Source organism: Lutjanus erythropterus, chromosome 6 (genome assembly GCF_056507025.1).
Source record: "Lutjanus erythropterus isolate fLutEry1 chromosome 6, fLutEry1.hap2, whole genome shotgun sequence".
Lineage (NCBI taxonomy): Eukaryota > Metazoa > Chordata > Actinopteri > Lutjaniformes > Lutjanidae > Lutjanus > Lutjanus erythropterus.
In genome coordinates this window covers 36,331,531-36,348,467 of record NC_139322.1, presented here as the reverse complement: position 1 = coordinate 36,348,467, position 16,937 = coordinate 36,331,531, and the positions used below count along the sequence as shown (strand labels likewise).

At 39.5% G+C, this 16,937-nt stretch overlaps 1 protein-coding gene across 1 annotated transcript in view; it reads left to right on the top strand.

The window, feature by feature from the left end:
• LOC146325665 (plexin-A1-like) overlaps positions 1 to 16,937 on the top strand; it is a 401,996-nt gene that overhangs the window by 231,895 nt on the left and 153,164 nt on the right. The window contains exon 9 of the mRNA XM_084721796.1: positions 1,262 to 1,376. Within this exon, the coding sequence (XP_084577922.1) occupies positions 1,262 to 1,376 (115 nt within the window). The remainder of the gene's footprint in view (positions 1 to 1,261; positions 1,377 to 16,937) is intronic.

The window sequence follows — 16,937 nt, the reverse complement described above, 5'->3', positions numbered from 1 at the left end:
CTACTTCTCATTTGATTTATGAACTCAGTAAACAGTTTCCTAATTAGTTTATGGTTTCAGTTGCTAATCTTTCTCTATACAGCATGATGTTTTATAAATTATGGTAAAGTAGAGTAAAATAGACAATAAAGCTGGACTGAAGTAAAGGCAAAGCAATGCATATCCTCCCCAGCTCCACCCTTTCATGCAAATATAGTCATTTCTGGCTCCAAAAAACCAACATGGCGATGGCAATTGAACTTGATGCCTCAAAACGGTAGTCCACAAACCAGTAGGTGATGTTACAGTGGCTACGTCCACTGTGTTTGGATAGTAATGTTGCACTTTATTTGTGTACTTAAGCATCTCATTGGCAAAATTTAATTGCTTTCTGTATTTCCAGATTGATTTGTGGCTCTGAACACTTGATATTTTAAAGTTTTGTTGTTTCTTTTATAGGACTTTTGAGACCAATACTTATATCAATAATTAGAGTTTAGACATCAGAGATAAAATTGGCTGATAGGATAATATTCATCTTTATTTGTATCTTTTAAACATGAACACATGACATAAACAATCTTGATCTGGATTGTATCAAGATATGTGACCAAGATACACACTAAGCGTGAGAGATTTACTGTCATCAGTGGTCTCTTGTTATGAATTTTTGTACAGTAATTCATTGCTGTTTATCCACTGGCATCATAGACTGTAATTATAATACAATATAGAATGTAAAACTCCACTTTCTCCCACTGCACAAAAATGAAGTGATCAGGTACTGAGGTCCCACCCATCCGACTCTATCGTGACAGGGCTTAGTTGTCAATCATGACAGAAACCTCCTGTTCATAGCATCATAATAAAACCAAACTTGTTAGAAAATGGTTGCTTAAAATGACATAAACCATATTTAGAAAAAACTTTTTTAAATGTGCTCCAAATGTGGTCCATTTCCCATCTGCTGACATGGAGGGGGTGGGTTTTATGATCTATACTGCAGCCAGCCACCAGGGGGCTTTACATTTGCAGAGTAGTCATGTTGTCTATTCTTATATATGTCAATGGTTGACATATACACAGATACTTGAAATATCTAACTGATATCAATTTATCTGTCTAACGAGAACGTGGAAACTTGTCAAAAGAAAATTTCAGGAAAAAGAAAAGTCCTGCTGCAGACCTCAAATGGAGATTAAATTAAAATTATTTTCGCTTAAAAAAACCTGAACCCCTCTTACTTTCTTTCTTCCGTCTCTCCCATTCTCTCCTGCTCCAGGTGCCTCTCCTGCGTTAATGGAAACTTCCCCTGTCACTGGTGCAAATATCGCCACATGTGCACGCAGGATGCCAGCGACTGCTCCTTCCAGGAGGGACGAGTCAACACATCGGAGGTGAGGGTTTGTGCGTGCGCACAAAAACACTGATGAGAACATGTCGTTAAACACGCTCTGACAAACACGCACACACAAGGACATGCAGATTCCAAAGCACAGACATACAAAGCAACACAGGAATACATTTATGAGTATTAATGCATGTGCACGCACCTACACACAAGTGCGCATCGTGGCATAGTAATGCCAAGGGTGCAGCTGGGACCTGTACACCATTTCACTGTGTGTATGTGCGTGTATGAATGAATGGTGCTCTGAGTGGCCCAGCAGCAGCTGTTGTACTCCAAGCAGCGCTGGATTTATTCACTTATAAACAAGTCGGGGTGAATGAGTATGCAAATGGCAGCGTACACTACCGTCCCAAATGTTATATTTGCATGAAAACTCTCATCTATCCGTGAGCTGACTCGCTTTCACGGTCCCTCTGTCTCCGTCTAAGTCTCTAATTCTCACTGTCTCTCGCACAGACACCGAAACTCACACCGACAAACACAAATAAACTTTTGTGTTTTCAGAAAGTTGCGCTTAACACTCGGCCACCTTCGTTTCAGATTTGTTTCTGTTTGAGACAGAAGTTTAAAATCACTTTGATGTAAAAGAGTTCTATCAGATATTCTCCACTTTCCCCTCTTTTTCTCATTTCTCACTCTGTTCTTGTTTTTCCTCTCTGTCCTCTGACAGCACTGGGAAAAAATCTTATTTTATCCTATCAGATTATCATGTCATGTGTTGCACATGAATGCAATCTGTCCCTCTTTTTCTTCTCTCACCCACCCTTTTGTTGCCTGTACTTTCCTTTCATTTGGTATTCTTTCGCTCACTACATTTTTGTATAAAAGCCTGCAGTGTTGAAACTTTACTATCAAAAAATATACAACTCAGAGTACTCAATGTGGGTGGGCACAAATCTGATGTATGTTCAAGTGTGTCTGGTTGCACATGTTCGTATCCAGGTGTCTCTTTATTTGTATGTTTTAGGATTTTATGATGTTTGTATGTCTATTCAAACCCGTCTCCTAGAAGTTGTTTGTATATTGGTAAATTGTTTTTGTGGTCAGAGCGTAATTCCTGCCTGGATTATGTTCACAGGCAACATTTCTTTGACGCAAAACAGTTGTATAACACGCCAGAATTATAAGGAGGTTGTTGTGTTGGATGGCGGGTGTATGAAGTACAGGGCTGTATACCTCCAGACTCCACTTTTGTTAACTTCAGGGAAATTTTGTGATTTTGTGTAGGTTTAAGCAATAAAAGCAATTTGGTGAAGGTAAGGGAGAGATCATCATTTTGATTAAATATTATTAATAATAATAAAAAAAATCTCACTTTCAAATAAAGCTATAGTCATTACGAGTGGATGGTGTATGACCTGAGCACTGTGGAGAGAGGTCTGGCTGTGTGAGCCTAATGTTTTTGCAACCTATCAGGGACATTTGCCTGTATAAACACCAACCTTGTCAGGACTAGTGGTCCTTATGGGGACCGAAGCTCTGTCCTAATGAAGCAAAACATAATTTCTGAGGTCCTGGTTAGGGTTAGGTCATAGATGACTTTTGAATAATTCTATTTTGGCAGAAAACAAATTAAATCTGTTGTCAGTCAACATTTTACTTGCCTGGTACATTAATTAACAACATTTTCTCATTATGTTAATAGAAAACCTACTTTGGTAGACCTTGCATTTCCCCTCAAACTCTTTTGCTGTTGCAGATTAGTTGTATATAAACATAATTTCTGGGAGACATGGCTGATCTATTTGCAATGTGTTTTTGTAACCTACTGAGGGCCATTGCAGGTATAAACACCAGCCTTGTTGGGAGCATTAATCCTTATGGGGACCAAAGCCCTGTCCCAAACCTAATTTCCTAATTTCAGAAGTCTTGGTTAAGGTAAGGGGTAAGGTGTGAATTGGGGTTAGGTTAAGATTAGTGTCAGGTTGTCCACAATGAAAGCGAGTTCATGGGGTCCAAACACTTGGTTGTGGGGACCAAAATGCTGTTTGAGAGTTAAAACTTAGCTTTGGAGTTTAAGTTAGAATTAAATTTAGGTAAGGGTCAGAGTTAAGCACTTAGTTGTGACAGGTAGAGTTGGGGTAAGGGGCTAGAGAATCCACTGTGTCACTCCCCATGAATATAGTAACACAAATCTGTGTGTGTGTGTGTGTGTGTGTGTGTGTGTGTGTGTGTGTGTGTGTGTGTGTGCACTGTATATATCCACATATCAGTCTGTATTTGTTTAGGTGTCTATCAAATATTACAAGGGAATGAGGTGTGTGTTTCATGTTCATTAAATTGTCCAAATTTAATAGCAATATTTTGTGTGTGTGTGTGAGTGAGTGAGTGAGTGAGTGAGAGAGAGAGAGAGAGAAGTAGGGGGATATCACTTGACTCCGCACAACCTATCACCACATGTAACACCCTCCTGTAAACACACCAGGCTGACATCCATCCTCATCTTGATTGGAGAGCTGCACCAATCCAGTCTTTTATTATTATTATTATTTTCGTTCTTTCCTTTTTTTTTTCTGATGCACTCTGTCTTCTTTTTGGTGCAGGCGTTGCTATGGTTACCAAGACACTTTGAATGTCAGGGGGGGTTTGCTGAATTTTGATAGACACACACACACACACACACACACACACACGCCAGTGCCACGACACATCCTTGCACAGATTACTGTCACAAACACGGCAGGCCAGTGAAGCGACAGCTCTGGGCTTTTGTGACAGATGCGTGTGTTTTGGACGTATCCTCATGTATACAGTCTCTGTTATTGAAAAGGTAACATTTTAGAGCTGTGTATATGCACACTTGAGCCAGCAGCACTGGTGTTGTCGTCACACATTTATCTCCTCTAGCCTTGATTTTGTTCCAATTTGCCAGTTCGTAGCCCCTGCTGAAAGCAATATTGCCCATCTCCGCTGCCTGAAAAAGTTTCCCCCTGTGTCATTAGCAGTAGGTTGCCAAAGTGATTGAATTCACACTACAGTGGTTATCTTCCCAAAGGCATTTGTCATATTTCTTCAGGCTGACTTCACTTCATATCTGATAAAATTCATAGCATCTGTTGCACAGGTACATAACAAAAATACACTTTTTCCTGTGCAAACACATAACCGCTAATGTATAAAATCTGCCCTCTTAAAGTAAGCATAATTTTCTGTTGTCACTTCCTGGATATGTAAATGTATATAAATCAGCTGTGTTGTGACAGCAGATAAACAGAAAGGCATATTAGGGGCGACCAGGCAGAAAATTACCAGAGTCAGAGAAACACTTGAGAAGGCCATGAACAGAAATGCGTATAAACACAAACAATAAGAGAAACAAACAAACACAGAGACAAACAAATTTGCTCTGCATCAGTGAATCCCGGCGTTGGGCTGGTAGAGCCGACCGGGCCGACGCTGGGCCCGAGGGTTGCTTCAAATGACTTCAAATAGGAAAAAAAATAAATAAGACAATAATAAAAACCAACAGAAGAAGTAATAGAAAAACAGGTTTCTTTGCATTTTATTTTCTTGTCTACAAGCTCGCCTGCTTACTCGTTTATTGATTGCAGCCCGCTCGCTTGTTAATTAAGTCGTTCATTCATTTTGCAAGGGGTTGCTTTTTACGCTGGATATTTCATGTCCCACATTTGAATGAATGCGGAACATGATTGACAGCAGAAACAAAATGGCTGCCAAGAAACAGAACCACATGGGAGCTTTGACAGAAAGTGACATTTTGGATGTAAAATGCACTTTGGTCATTAGTCACAACCTGAGGCTCTGGTTATTGATGGTATCCAGATATTGCCTTCATATACCTTGGAAAACATCACAACTGTTTCCTGTGCAATTACTCAAAGGTGCAATACTACATTTGACTTACATGACAGTAATGTGCAATAACACAACTGTGATCACACAGAGATACAGAGATAACAGTATTATTATTTACACTGTTAAATATTGTAGTCAGTGTCATACTTTTTGACACTGCTTATTTTCTATTTCTTCAATATTCTATATTTATATACACATATTTGCTGCTAGATTATAAAACAAAATTTTTTTACATGCATATCTATATTTCTGTTATACTATTTTGTAGTATATTTTAGGAGAATGTACAGATTTGTCAATAAAGTATTTATGCACATTCTTTACTCAAGTAGAAGTCCAGATACTAAAAAAAAAAAACAAATACTGGTAAAAATACAAGTATTGATTCAACTTATTTACTGGGGTAAAAGTGTTAAAAAATAAATAAATAAATAATATATATATATATATATATATATATATATATATATATATATATATATATATATATGTATAGGCTTTGAGTGTTTCGATGCAAAGCTAAGTTAATGTTTTGCTAATGTAATTTGATGACTATTAAACCATTCATTAATTCAAATGAAATATACTGAAATACTGAAACTAATGAACAGTAACTTTACCCCAATCAGTTTTCAATGTCAGCAACAGAACTTGAAACATTATGATCAACATGAGAGCACACTTCAGACCTAATTAAGCATTTTTTATGTGGTTAGTAATTCCATCATCTCTGCAGGACCACCAAAATCTGTTGTTCAGCCTGAGCAGAAGCTGGCTCTCAAAGTTCTTTGAATCATGGTGCACCCATCGGGTCTAAAAGTCACTCCTGCAGTGCTTAAAAGCCTCTTACAGACTGTGGACGGATTCAACAGATGCCTTTTCTCTGCAGTCGAGTCTCCCTTTCTCCCTCTCTGTTTCGTCGTGTTACATCTTTTACATAATGTTCGTATTGCTACATCATGCTTGTGGTGATATGCACAAATGCATACATCAAGCTATTGCATCCATTTAGGGTAAAATCAGTCTTGATGTTGGAAAGGTGGCATGAAATGATGCAAAACAAAAATAATCAGCAATTCCACTCAAATGCAATAAACCTAAAATAATGAGATGCCTGAAAAATCTACTAGTTACTGCCCACCTCTGGAGAAGGGCATCAAAGCCAAGTAAATTACATAAACAGCAGGTTAATAGGTGTTTTTATTGCACTGCAACTAATTATTTTTTATAATTGATTAATCTGTTGATTATTTTCTGGGTTAACCAATTAGTTGTTTGATCCATAAAATACAAGAAATTGGTAAAAAAAAAAAAAAAATCGTGATCATTGTTTCCAAAAGCCCAAAATGGCATCCTAAAATGTCTTGATTTGTGCACAACCCACAGATATTCAGTTTACTGTTTTACTGTTTGAGGAGCTGAAATCATAGTTGATTAATAATCGACTAATCAATGAATCATTGTTCTTTGCTATAGTTTCTATTTGTTCCAAAGCGTTTATTTTTAACTTTGGACTTGTACAAACAACAAAGACAGTCGAGGTTTTAGAGAATGTTGGTTTTAGACCTGCTGTATTTTTCCTCTTCATTTAGAAAAGCGTAGCGTCTCATGGTTATTTGTTTATTGCTGATGTATTCATTAAGACTCTGCCTGAGTGAAGTCATCTGAATCTGTCAAAAGAAGTGCTCATTATGAGCCAGCACTTGTTCTGCATCAGCTGTTCTGAAACAGTTTATTTAACTATCGAGTCACTGACCTTTTCAGTATGTGAAACTGCAACTCGCCAGCTCTGACTGTTCTCGCTATGATCTTCTTTTTTTCTTTATTTCTGTCCTCCTTCCCTTTTCTCTGCTTTCCTTCCTTCTTTCTTTCTTTCCCCTCTTTTAATTCCTCACTTCTTTCTCCCATTTTTCCCCATTCATCTTTTATCTTATCTTTTCTTTCTACCCTTCCTCCACTGTCTCCCCCTTCCTATAGAGGCCTGACCTCCTTACAGTCTGAAATACAGTAGGTCCATGATGCATTGCTGCTGCACGGGGGATTGAACCGGTGGCTTTGTAGCCTAGCCTCATTGATAATCATTAGCAGGCTGTGTTAGGCTCCAGATGAACAGAAGGTGAATATAGATATGTGGATCAGCGTTAGCCTTCGCGCTGCTAATTAGAGGATGAATCACCATGATGAGCGAGCTGGTTAAGATGCTCATATGTGTCTGTCAAGTCACCTCGCTAAGCACGCAGGAATTCGTGTTTGCTCATGCACACGCAGCATCAGCCAGAAGCCAACCGTTCCTCACGCTGACTCCAGCACCACGCCCAGCCGCCTCCCTTTTCGGTCTCTAACCCTACAAGCGCTTTCCTCTTGTTCACCCACTCCCTAGTTCCTTCAACAAGTCAATTAGCAGCAGCCAGACACCCTCTTTCTTTTTGTCTCTCAGCTAAGGGTGTCAGAGTCACAGCTGTGTCTCCATTGTTGCCGGTCGCTGGAGCTCAGGCTGGTATGCAGCTCCGAGTCGCCCAGCTCGGAGGCTCTGGAGCTGGCACAGAGCGAGCTTCCCCTCTCCCTCCGGGTCTCTCTGGCTGGGGGAGCTGCCTGCCACTGATAGACTCAGCTATGTGTGTGTGTGTGTGTACGCACACACGTGTGTTAATTATTCAAAGTGTATTAAAGCTTAAAGATGCATCTCCAGATGCCTCTCTGATCGTTGGCGTGTTTAATGGAGAGAGACAGATGAGATGGGAAGCGAAAGGTGGAGCATCCACAATAAAACGTAAGGGGAGGAGTGTGGCAGTGGCCTAGTTGTTAGAGAAGAAGCAAGCTTGCTAAAACAACCAGGGGCTTCATATATGAAACACACTGCATGTGCACACTGCACATGAATAATTAGGGAAAAAAAAGTGCCTTCTGCAAAAAATAAGAATTCATAAAACTATAAGTACGCTTTGCTTCATGCAGGTTTCTCTTTAACAGATGTGAGTCAGCCTGTAATTTTGCACGAGTCACACATTTGGTCCTTTCAGTTCTATAGTGAACAATATATGGCTGATTAAATGAATCTAAATCAAATACACTGATACTACCTATGATAATGCTTCAGGAAAGTTGTTACAAAAGCCCAGGAACTCAGGTTTGAAGGGACAGTTCACCACAGAATCAGAAAATACAGATTTTTATTTTGTCCTGTGGTGCTATTTATCCATCCAGATAGTTTTGCTGTGAGTTGCTGACTTTTAAAGATATCAGCCATAGGGATGCCTGCCTTCTCTCCAGTATAATGGTACTGAATGGCACTTGACTTGTGGTGCTGAGAGAGCAAAAAAATACATTTGAAAACACACAAAAGCAATGTGTCTTCCCAGAATTTATGACCTAGTTACTCAGGATAATCCACAGACCTTTTTTTGAGCAGTTTCATATAGGAACTACTTTCTTTCTGTGGTATAAAGAAAGTAGTTCCTTCACAAAACTGCTCACATGCTATCACAGTGCCACACATTTTGTGCACTGATTTAGTGCGGACAAGTAATTTTACACACAAATGTCATGGAGAAAAAAAATGTCAGGTAACATCAAGCTTCATGCAGGGAGAAGGGAGAAGACCACATGTCATGTACTTGTATGGACTCGTGTAACAAACTTAACGTATTTATGTCACATACATAGCGTGAGTTAGCTTGTGCATGCAACTTAAATTACATAACTAACATATTTTTTTTTATCCCAAATCATGATATTTTCTTAAACCAGCCAAACTGCAACCATTTTGCAACGTTAACCATGTTTATTGTTGTTACCATGACGGCAAAGGTCACTTGTAACAGCCTTCAAAGTGGCGTGCCATTTACAAGCCATCCCACGATGTCATGTTGGAATTTTGGATTGACTAAACTTGCAGTAAATAAAGTTTGGAATAGGGTTGTTCTGATACCGATCGAAAACTGTCTAAATGGCCGGCATCAGTATCGGCAAGTGCAGGAGTATATGCATGGATTCAATACCATATAATTTATTAAACTCGAAACAAGATCCTGTTATTCCTAGGATGTTGAAGTTACATTGAATGGTATTCATTCCCCTTATGTATTTGTTCAAATAGTTTAATCTGAGCCAGGTCAGACAGCAATGATAGCAAGGTTACTATAGCTGTTCCATTTTACCCCAGTGGTACTCGGTATCAGCCAAAGTTTCGGTATTGGAATCGGGAAGGAAAAACTTGTATCGAAACATCTCTGGTAGAGAAATTACAAGACGGGGAGGAGAAGACATGATATAGCAGGAATGAGGCAGACGGAAGGAAGGAGGAAGGGAAGGAAGAAGAATTAAGTATAATAGAAAGACATCAGAGTTGGAGGGAGCAACACCAGCAGGAGACTGAACAGAAGGAGAGGAAGGAGCGAGCAAGTTGATGAAAGGAGGAGAAGGCTGGAGGCGTGGGAGGAGGATGCGGGAGATGTTTAACCATTCAGGAGATGAAAGGATACACGAGGGTCGTGACACCACCCGTGCCTCGTGTCTCCTTAGCATCTACTCAATAATTCCATGTCATTTACGTAATGCTATCTGCCCTACTTTTTTTAAAAAAAATTTAATTTCCTGGAAGCTCGGCTGCTGAAAATCATTTAATTCCATCGTGTGTTTGTCCTTAAGATTATAGAACTTACTTTTGTCTGCAGAACGTAAATAGGAAATATTTAAATGTCATTGATGATTAAGTCACAGAGGATTCATTGTTCATTGGCTTGTTCCTGGCTGCTTCTCTCGTATACGTTGCTGTATACACACATCAGGGCAGATTTAATATTTCTGTGTAATAAACTGAAAATATTAAGTGAGAACAGTCTGTGAAGACTTGTGGTTTTCAGTCCAAATGACACTTTCCTGTGTTGTTTCCCGTCTGACCCTTCTTCTTCTTCCCGTTAAAGGCTTAATAAACGTCAGTCCACTGGTGCTCCGAAAGGCACATGAGTAATCAAATGTGGGAAATTAGTTTTGAAAGAGTTTTGATGGTGCTCACTGTCTCAGTGGATAAATTTAATGGCCATCAAACTGTTGAATGGTGCACTGAGGAGGAGGGACAGGGGAATTAACCGGAGTATCAATGCTCTTCAGTCCATTGTTCTTGCAGCTAACAGGCTGTATCAACCATATGCAAAGTAAAGGACTAGATTTGATATTTTATTCTTAAAAGGCCTTCGTTAAAAGACCAAATGTGTAGGGAAAAGGTTGTGAGTATTGATTGCATGGCTTTTTTTCTATTTAATTGGCGACTCCGCTGATATTCCTCCATATATTCTGTAAGAAGTTCAATTTAATTGTCACAAGGAGACTACTGCTCAGCCTGCTGTATCAGAGGTCTATTAAAAACACTGTTTAGTTGCATTATAAGCACAAACTCCACTGTTCCACCCAAAGTCAGATCAAAGCTTCATCTTTAACTGTCTGATTGCCTGTATAATTCAGGCAACATTTAATATGATAGGTCTCAGGGTAAAGGGTGTGTGCATGCTGGGGGAAATTTGTGGCTACATGAATTAATTCGACTTGACTTTTCCAAGTTGACTCATTTGTAAGTGCATGATTCAGAAAATACCAACATGTTCTCATCCCAGGTCATCAAATACTGACACCGCTTTGTCGCTGAGCCATACTGATCCACAAAGTACCCCTTAACGTCCATATGAGACGTTACCCGAAAGCCCTTTGAACACGTGCAGGGCTTCTCCATCGTCACTTTTGAGTGAAAACACTGACTTCCAGTTCCAGTACCAGACAAGCCCGAAATGGACCACCTGTGGAGTGGGGCCAAAGCTCACCAGACCACATCTGAGCCAGTTGCGGTGACATCTCAGTGATCGTGTGAAAACCCTCTTTCCTCCCCCACAAACAAGTGGTTCATGTCTGTGCAGCAAGTGCTTAAAAGTATCTGTGTGTTCAGCTTGCAGTATTTTTGCAGCCTCTAACCGAGTCTCTGTAATTTGAAGTTTAGTTTCCCTCCTGCTTTTAGGTATCTGCTTTATTTTTCGATTTCATTTTTGCTTTTAGCAGTGTAGGAATCGTGTCATGATACTGTTGGTGAAAAGCCAATGTTTCCTGGTTTTGGTGCTTCATAATAAAAACTTATAAATAAAAAACATGAGACTTTTATTGTGAAGATTTTATAGGACATTAAATGTGTTTATCCACCATTTTTTCAGTTTTCTTCAAGCGGGTCCTGTTGTACTGGAGACTATTGAAAAGGGGCTATCAATAATTTTGTGAACTCTTTAGGCACCAAAACTACTTGGTTAGGTTTAAGAAAAGCTCATACAATGCAATACTAAAGTACAGTACAATAACATCTGTGTATGAAAATTATGTGATGTAAGTGAATTAATACAAATAATGTGACGCACGTAACTTATGTAATTTAAAACTTTAGATAATGCTGATATTTGGTTTCACACTCGACGTGAATCCTGGCTTCCTGGTTGAAAGTCCTGTGTATGACCTGGAAATGAGAACAGGCTGATAATACAGGTAGAATACAGGATAGCTGTTGATCTTTACTAGATGTAAGCCCATGTTGTTCCGTAAGTCTTTATTCAAGTGCATAAAGTGCAAGGTAGCTGCAGCCATGTCATAGATTCCCTGTTTAACACGTTGTCATAGCTCCATTTTCTACCATCTTCGTAAGTTGTCTTTGTTGTTCCTGAAGTTGACAAGCAGTGTGAATTCCTTTGAGTTTGTGACAGTAAGTTCCCCTTGAAATGTGAATGCAAAAAATTCAGTCTTTCGACTCCTGATTAAGCCGTAATAAAGTCAAGGCTTTGTTTATATTCATACATTTATTTAGGTGTCAGAATCTGACTTCATAACAATGTGAACTCTTTCTGTGTTTTATCTTTACTGCATCACCCGCCTCGCTCCGTATCCCCCACAGTAAAGGGCTGCGAAGAGTGGGTGGACACTCCAAAAGGCTTCTAACACAGTTCAAAGTGTCTTTTATTGAACAGAAGCGCTCCTGGTTTGGTGCGATGGGGTGCCTGCCCTCCTTCCACCTGAGACTGCGACTGAGGAACTCGGGTCATTTGAGCAAAATAGATGAAAAGTTTTTCCGTCGGATTGGAGCACAGGGGATGAGTCACAAATGTAGAATAAAAGATGAAACAGGTCTCGCAAAAGAGAAGTGATCGCTTTCAAAAGTTTTTGGCCCCAGTGAATTTGCATACAAGATGCTGCGAGATCTTTTGTTGTGAGGTTGGCGGTGTTGTGAATTGCTTAAACTTTTCCGACCCATGACTCTCGGGACCAAGAAACTGATTCACTCGTTCCAAGACTAATGGAGGGAATGAACCAAAACACATGACAGCAGATCACGGAGAAGTCTGTATATTTTTCATGGGCTTTTACACTGACCTTGAAAGGTTGGCTGATTCTTAGGTGGGTCACAGAAATCTCTTATTATTCACTGGGTCATGGTCTAAAATGGGTTGCGATTCTGTTTCTGGGTGGTTCCCACGTGACAAGGAGCACCATGTCATTTTCCTCTCGCAAGAAGAAACAAAAACTCATCAAATTTTGATCCTGCAAGCTGAAAAAAGAGAACACTGGGCTGTATATATTGAAGAGCTTTTCATTATCTGTCATGTATCTACTGTGTCACCCTCAGAAATACACACACGCACGCACTTGCAAACAGATTGTGTATTTTTAGAGGCTCCTATCGATCCACTTGCTGATGCTTATCGCCTACATCCTCCTCTTTGACCACCCAGACCTGATAGCATCCAGATAGACACACAATCTGGCTCGGTCATCAGAGATAGCACACAGGGCAGTGCTATTCTAATGGAGACATGTGTGATGAAGAGCTCTGTAGAGTCAAAGGACTGGGGGTCTTTTCCCAGCAGGCACGGTATCTTTTCTATAGCTTGATAGCTTAACCTACTACAAAGCTGGACTGTTGCAAAATCATGCTACAGATTGTGTTTGTGGATGGCCATCTCCCACCAGGAACTCTGGACATTTCAGTCACTTAGTGGCTCATAAAATTAACTACAGGAAGAATACAGAAAGCACAAGCGGACCAGATGGTCAGTCTCTGGCTTTGATGCTGAAAAAGATACATGAAGCAGGTATAAAGCAACAAAAAACACATATTACACTCCCTTTAAATTGGTAATAATCCATTTTTTTTTTTTAAATGTATTCAAAAATAATGGGAAATGATGCGACAGAAGTTGCTTGTAGTAAGGAAATTGCAAAGAATTATCATGCATGTCTGCAGCTCCCCTCGGCTTTACAGAGCTTTATATCTAGTTTTGGTTCATTATTTAGCCGTCTGGCCCACAACTTTACTGTTGTGGTTTGCTTTTGTACACATCAGGCAGCTGCTTTCATTGAAAAAGCTGTAAATAGCCACTGGGCGCCACCTGCTCAGCAGTGAAAACAGTGAAGGATTTAGCAGCTAAGGAGCCTCAAATTTCCCTCGGGAGGTGGTGGAGACCAAAACAGACCAAAAAAGAGGGTGAATATTGGACTTACATCACCCAGAAACATGACCCTAAATTAACTACTGGATATTTAAATAAGCAATTGTATTTTGAGTGGTTTACCATATCAACTTAAAAGATGGTTATATGTAAATGTTTGGTTGATAATAGCAGGTTTAAAGGGATGTTCCTCATAAATCATGTCCCTGTTGATTGTGAAAGTGTAATTTTGCCAGTGCCAAGCGTGGCTAACAACAGCCACACTCCTGCTAGCACCATCAGCCTGCTCTCCTTGCAGGTTATCATTCACATGCCTGTGCTGCATGTGGTTATGCATTGCTCAAGCTGAGTGATGATATGCCACTTTATTCTGACAGAACCTCATTTTCATTTTGTAAATCATAATATTGCCAAATCATGCTGGTTTAGATGTCATCTTTGTCCCACTTTACATTATGCTGGTTCAGAATTAGAAATAGAAACATTGATCTCTGCGGGGAAATTTTTAACATTACAGGTGCTTCCATTCAAGAATAGAAAATATATGTAACTATAGAAAACGGATGGATGGATGGATGGATGGATGGATGGAGAAAATGTAAATCAAGCTAAATTAATATATAAATGCTGTAATAACAATGCACTATGTATTGCATAGGTAAGTTATTGCACAAGTTATTGTGTATTATTGTGTATTGTGTATTGTATTGTAATTATAATGACAGTCAGTAGTGCACAGTTGAAGTATAAGTAGAGAATAAGTATTGAGGTTATAGTTGCTGTCAGGGGTGAAATAAGTCCAGGATGAGCCCACCTACCAGGCCTGCAACTCCAGCTAGTGTCAGATGGCTGTGTAACATTGTGAATGCAACAGTTAACCAGGATTTTACATTAATACAGTACTAATAGTTGGTTTAACTAGCTAGTGTTAGAAGTAGCAACATTACATGATCCGCAATGGTCCTGAATCAGGGTTTGGTTTTGTCATGCAGGAAAATAATAAAAGATATGAGGCACATTTAAACTGACTGTAATTTTCTGCACGCTTCTGGTGCTTGATGCAAGTTTAACACAAACACATTATAATAAAAACAGTGAATGATTTTTCCAGCTCAGGAAAGCATTTCTGAGAAGAATCGTCCAGTGCAAAAGAAGGGATGCGTTTTATGTTTCTGGTTTGCAGAACAAGGCAAGAACAGCGGTTTGAACAAGTTGTGATGGCCACAATATCCAAACAAATGAAAGACCACTACCCACGGAAACTTCAGGGTTCGACTGGCAAGCCACGTCTGGGTTTAAAATCACCATGGCAATGACCATTTAGCATCAAGATAAATATAACTCAGAGCTGTTCTGAGTACGCCATTATTTAATCAATATCTGGACAGGAGAGGGTTATACTCAGTTAGCCTTGGTCATAAGGCTGAAAAAAAGCCAAGAGGTCCTACACCTCTGACAAAGTATGGCTCAAAGTATTACAAAGTACATAGTGAAGCAGTCAACAAGCTGAACACAATCCATATATTAAACATTATTAGTCTGAAGCAGCAGGGCCCACAAGAGCATCGTAGCACAACCCCGCTGCTGTGCTGATGGATATCAGTCTATGTCTGGCCTTTGTTTGACCTCTTCTCTCTGCTTTTTACATAAAGAGATCCACAGCATTCAGCATGTAGGCAGCCACAAGGGCAAGTGTCTTATTGTACAGCATGCACTCTAAGCAAGGCAGAAATAGCGGGAAGTCATGAATTATTGGTTAATAAAGCTCTCAAATTCAAATGGCTTTATTGGCATGATGTACCACTGTACTCTCTCCATTCTGACATGTCTTGCACTGTTTCCTATGGGGCTATAAGAGACAGATACTGAGACATAAAGAAAAAGTTCAGTAACGTTTTATCTGAAACAGTGTGCATAAGACTCATTACACTACCGTGTCATAAAGGTGTCTTTATGAATGTTCAGAGAATCTTGTCATTGAGTGTCATTCAGACAGTTATGTCAATGTTTGAGGCATCTTTGTTATGGCAACTTGACATTAACCAAGACAACTTAACCTGTCAGTGTCAACTTGACATTAGCAGACTTAAAGAAATGTTTTAGCTTTATGTCTTAACATTACATTATACTGTCATATGTGTTCGGTTTTGACATTGGCTGTCATGAGACCATTATAATTGCATCATGAATATTTCCTTGACCTCAAGTAAACTAGTAGATAGTCTCGTCATAAAGATGTCAGTTTTATTACACTGTTAAATGCTTTTGTAACCGTGTCATGAATAATTTCCCAGACTTCAACTAAAGTGGTGCTATTAGGACTTGTCATAAAGATGTCAATAAATGTTATAAGGCCAGTTTGATGACAGAGTATAGTACCAAGTTGACTTAGTTTACAGAGTCAGCTTATAGATAGATAGCGGTTAGCTAGTTTGCATGTTGCTGAAGTAGGCCACTGACCACTGTCGGTCTCTGACACTTCCCGATCTGGTCAGGATCTCCAGTTCGACCAGACTCAGCTAGACCCTGATGTGTTGATAACACTAGCATTGCAGGGGATTGTTTTTGATTCAAACTTTTGGTCGGACTGTGTTCAAAACCAACCAGACATGACAGTATAATGTAATGTTAAACCGTAAAACCAAGCAGTTTCTTTAAGTTTGATAATGTCGTTGTCATAACAGGCATTAACAGATTATGTTACCCTTGTTACTGTCAGGTTTTACTAATAAAGACATCTCAAACAATGTCAGCTTCTATTAAAAACAACATCATTTATGTAATGACACCAAATGACAACAGCCATAAACATAATTCATAAAGACTTGTGTCATGACCCGGTTATTACAGTGTAATGACACATGCCTTCAAATAAAGTGTTACCAGATGTTCATAATGAAGAGCAAGGGAAGTAAAGATGCGTCTGAATAGAAAAACCATTGGAGATCTATCCAGAAGAGCTTCATGACCTGACTCTGAGCTGATTGAATAGAGAGATCTACAGGGATTACTAGCATGACCCACTGCACGTTATTGTGGTATTCTCTGGTGTGTGTGTGTATGTGAGTGTGTGTGTGTGTTACTTTCTGATTTATCCTCTAAGGGTGTAACTATATTAGTGTCTAAAACGGAGACATTTCTCAACAGATGACTCTTCCTCTTTCCCTCCTGGGAGATGTGGTCATCATATCAGGTCCTTTTTCTTTCTTTCCGTTTGTGTCTGTGTGTGTGTGTTTTAACAGCGCTGGTCGATGGGG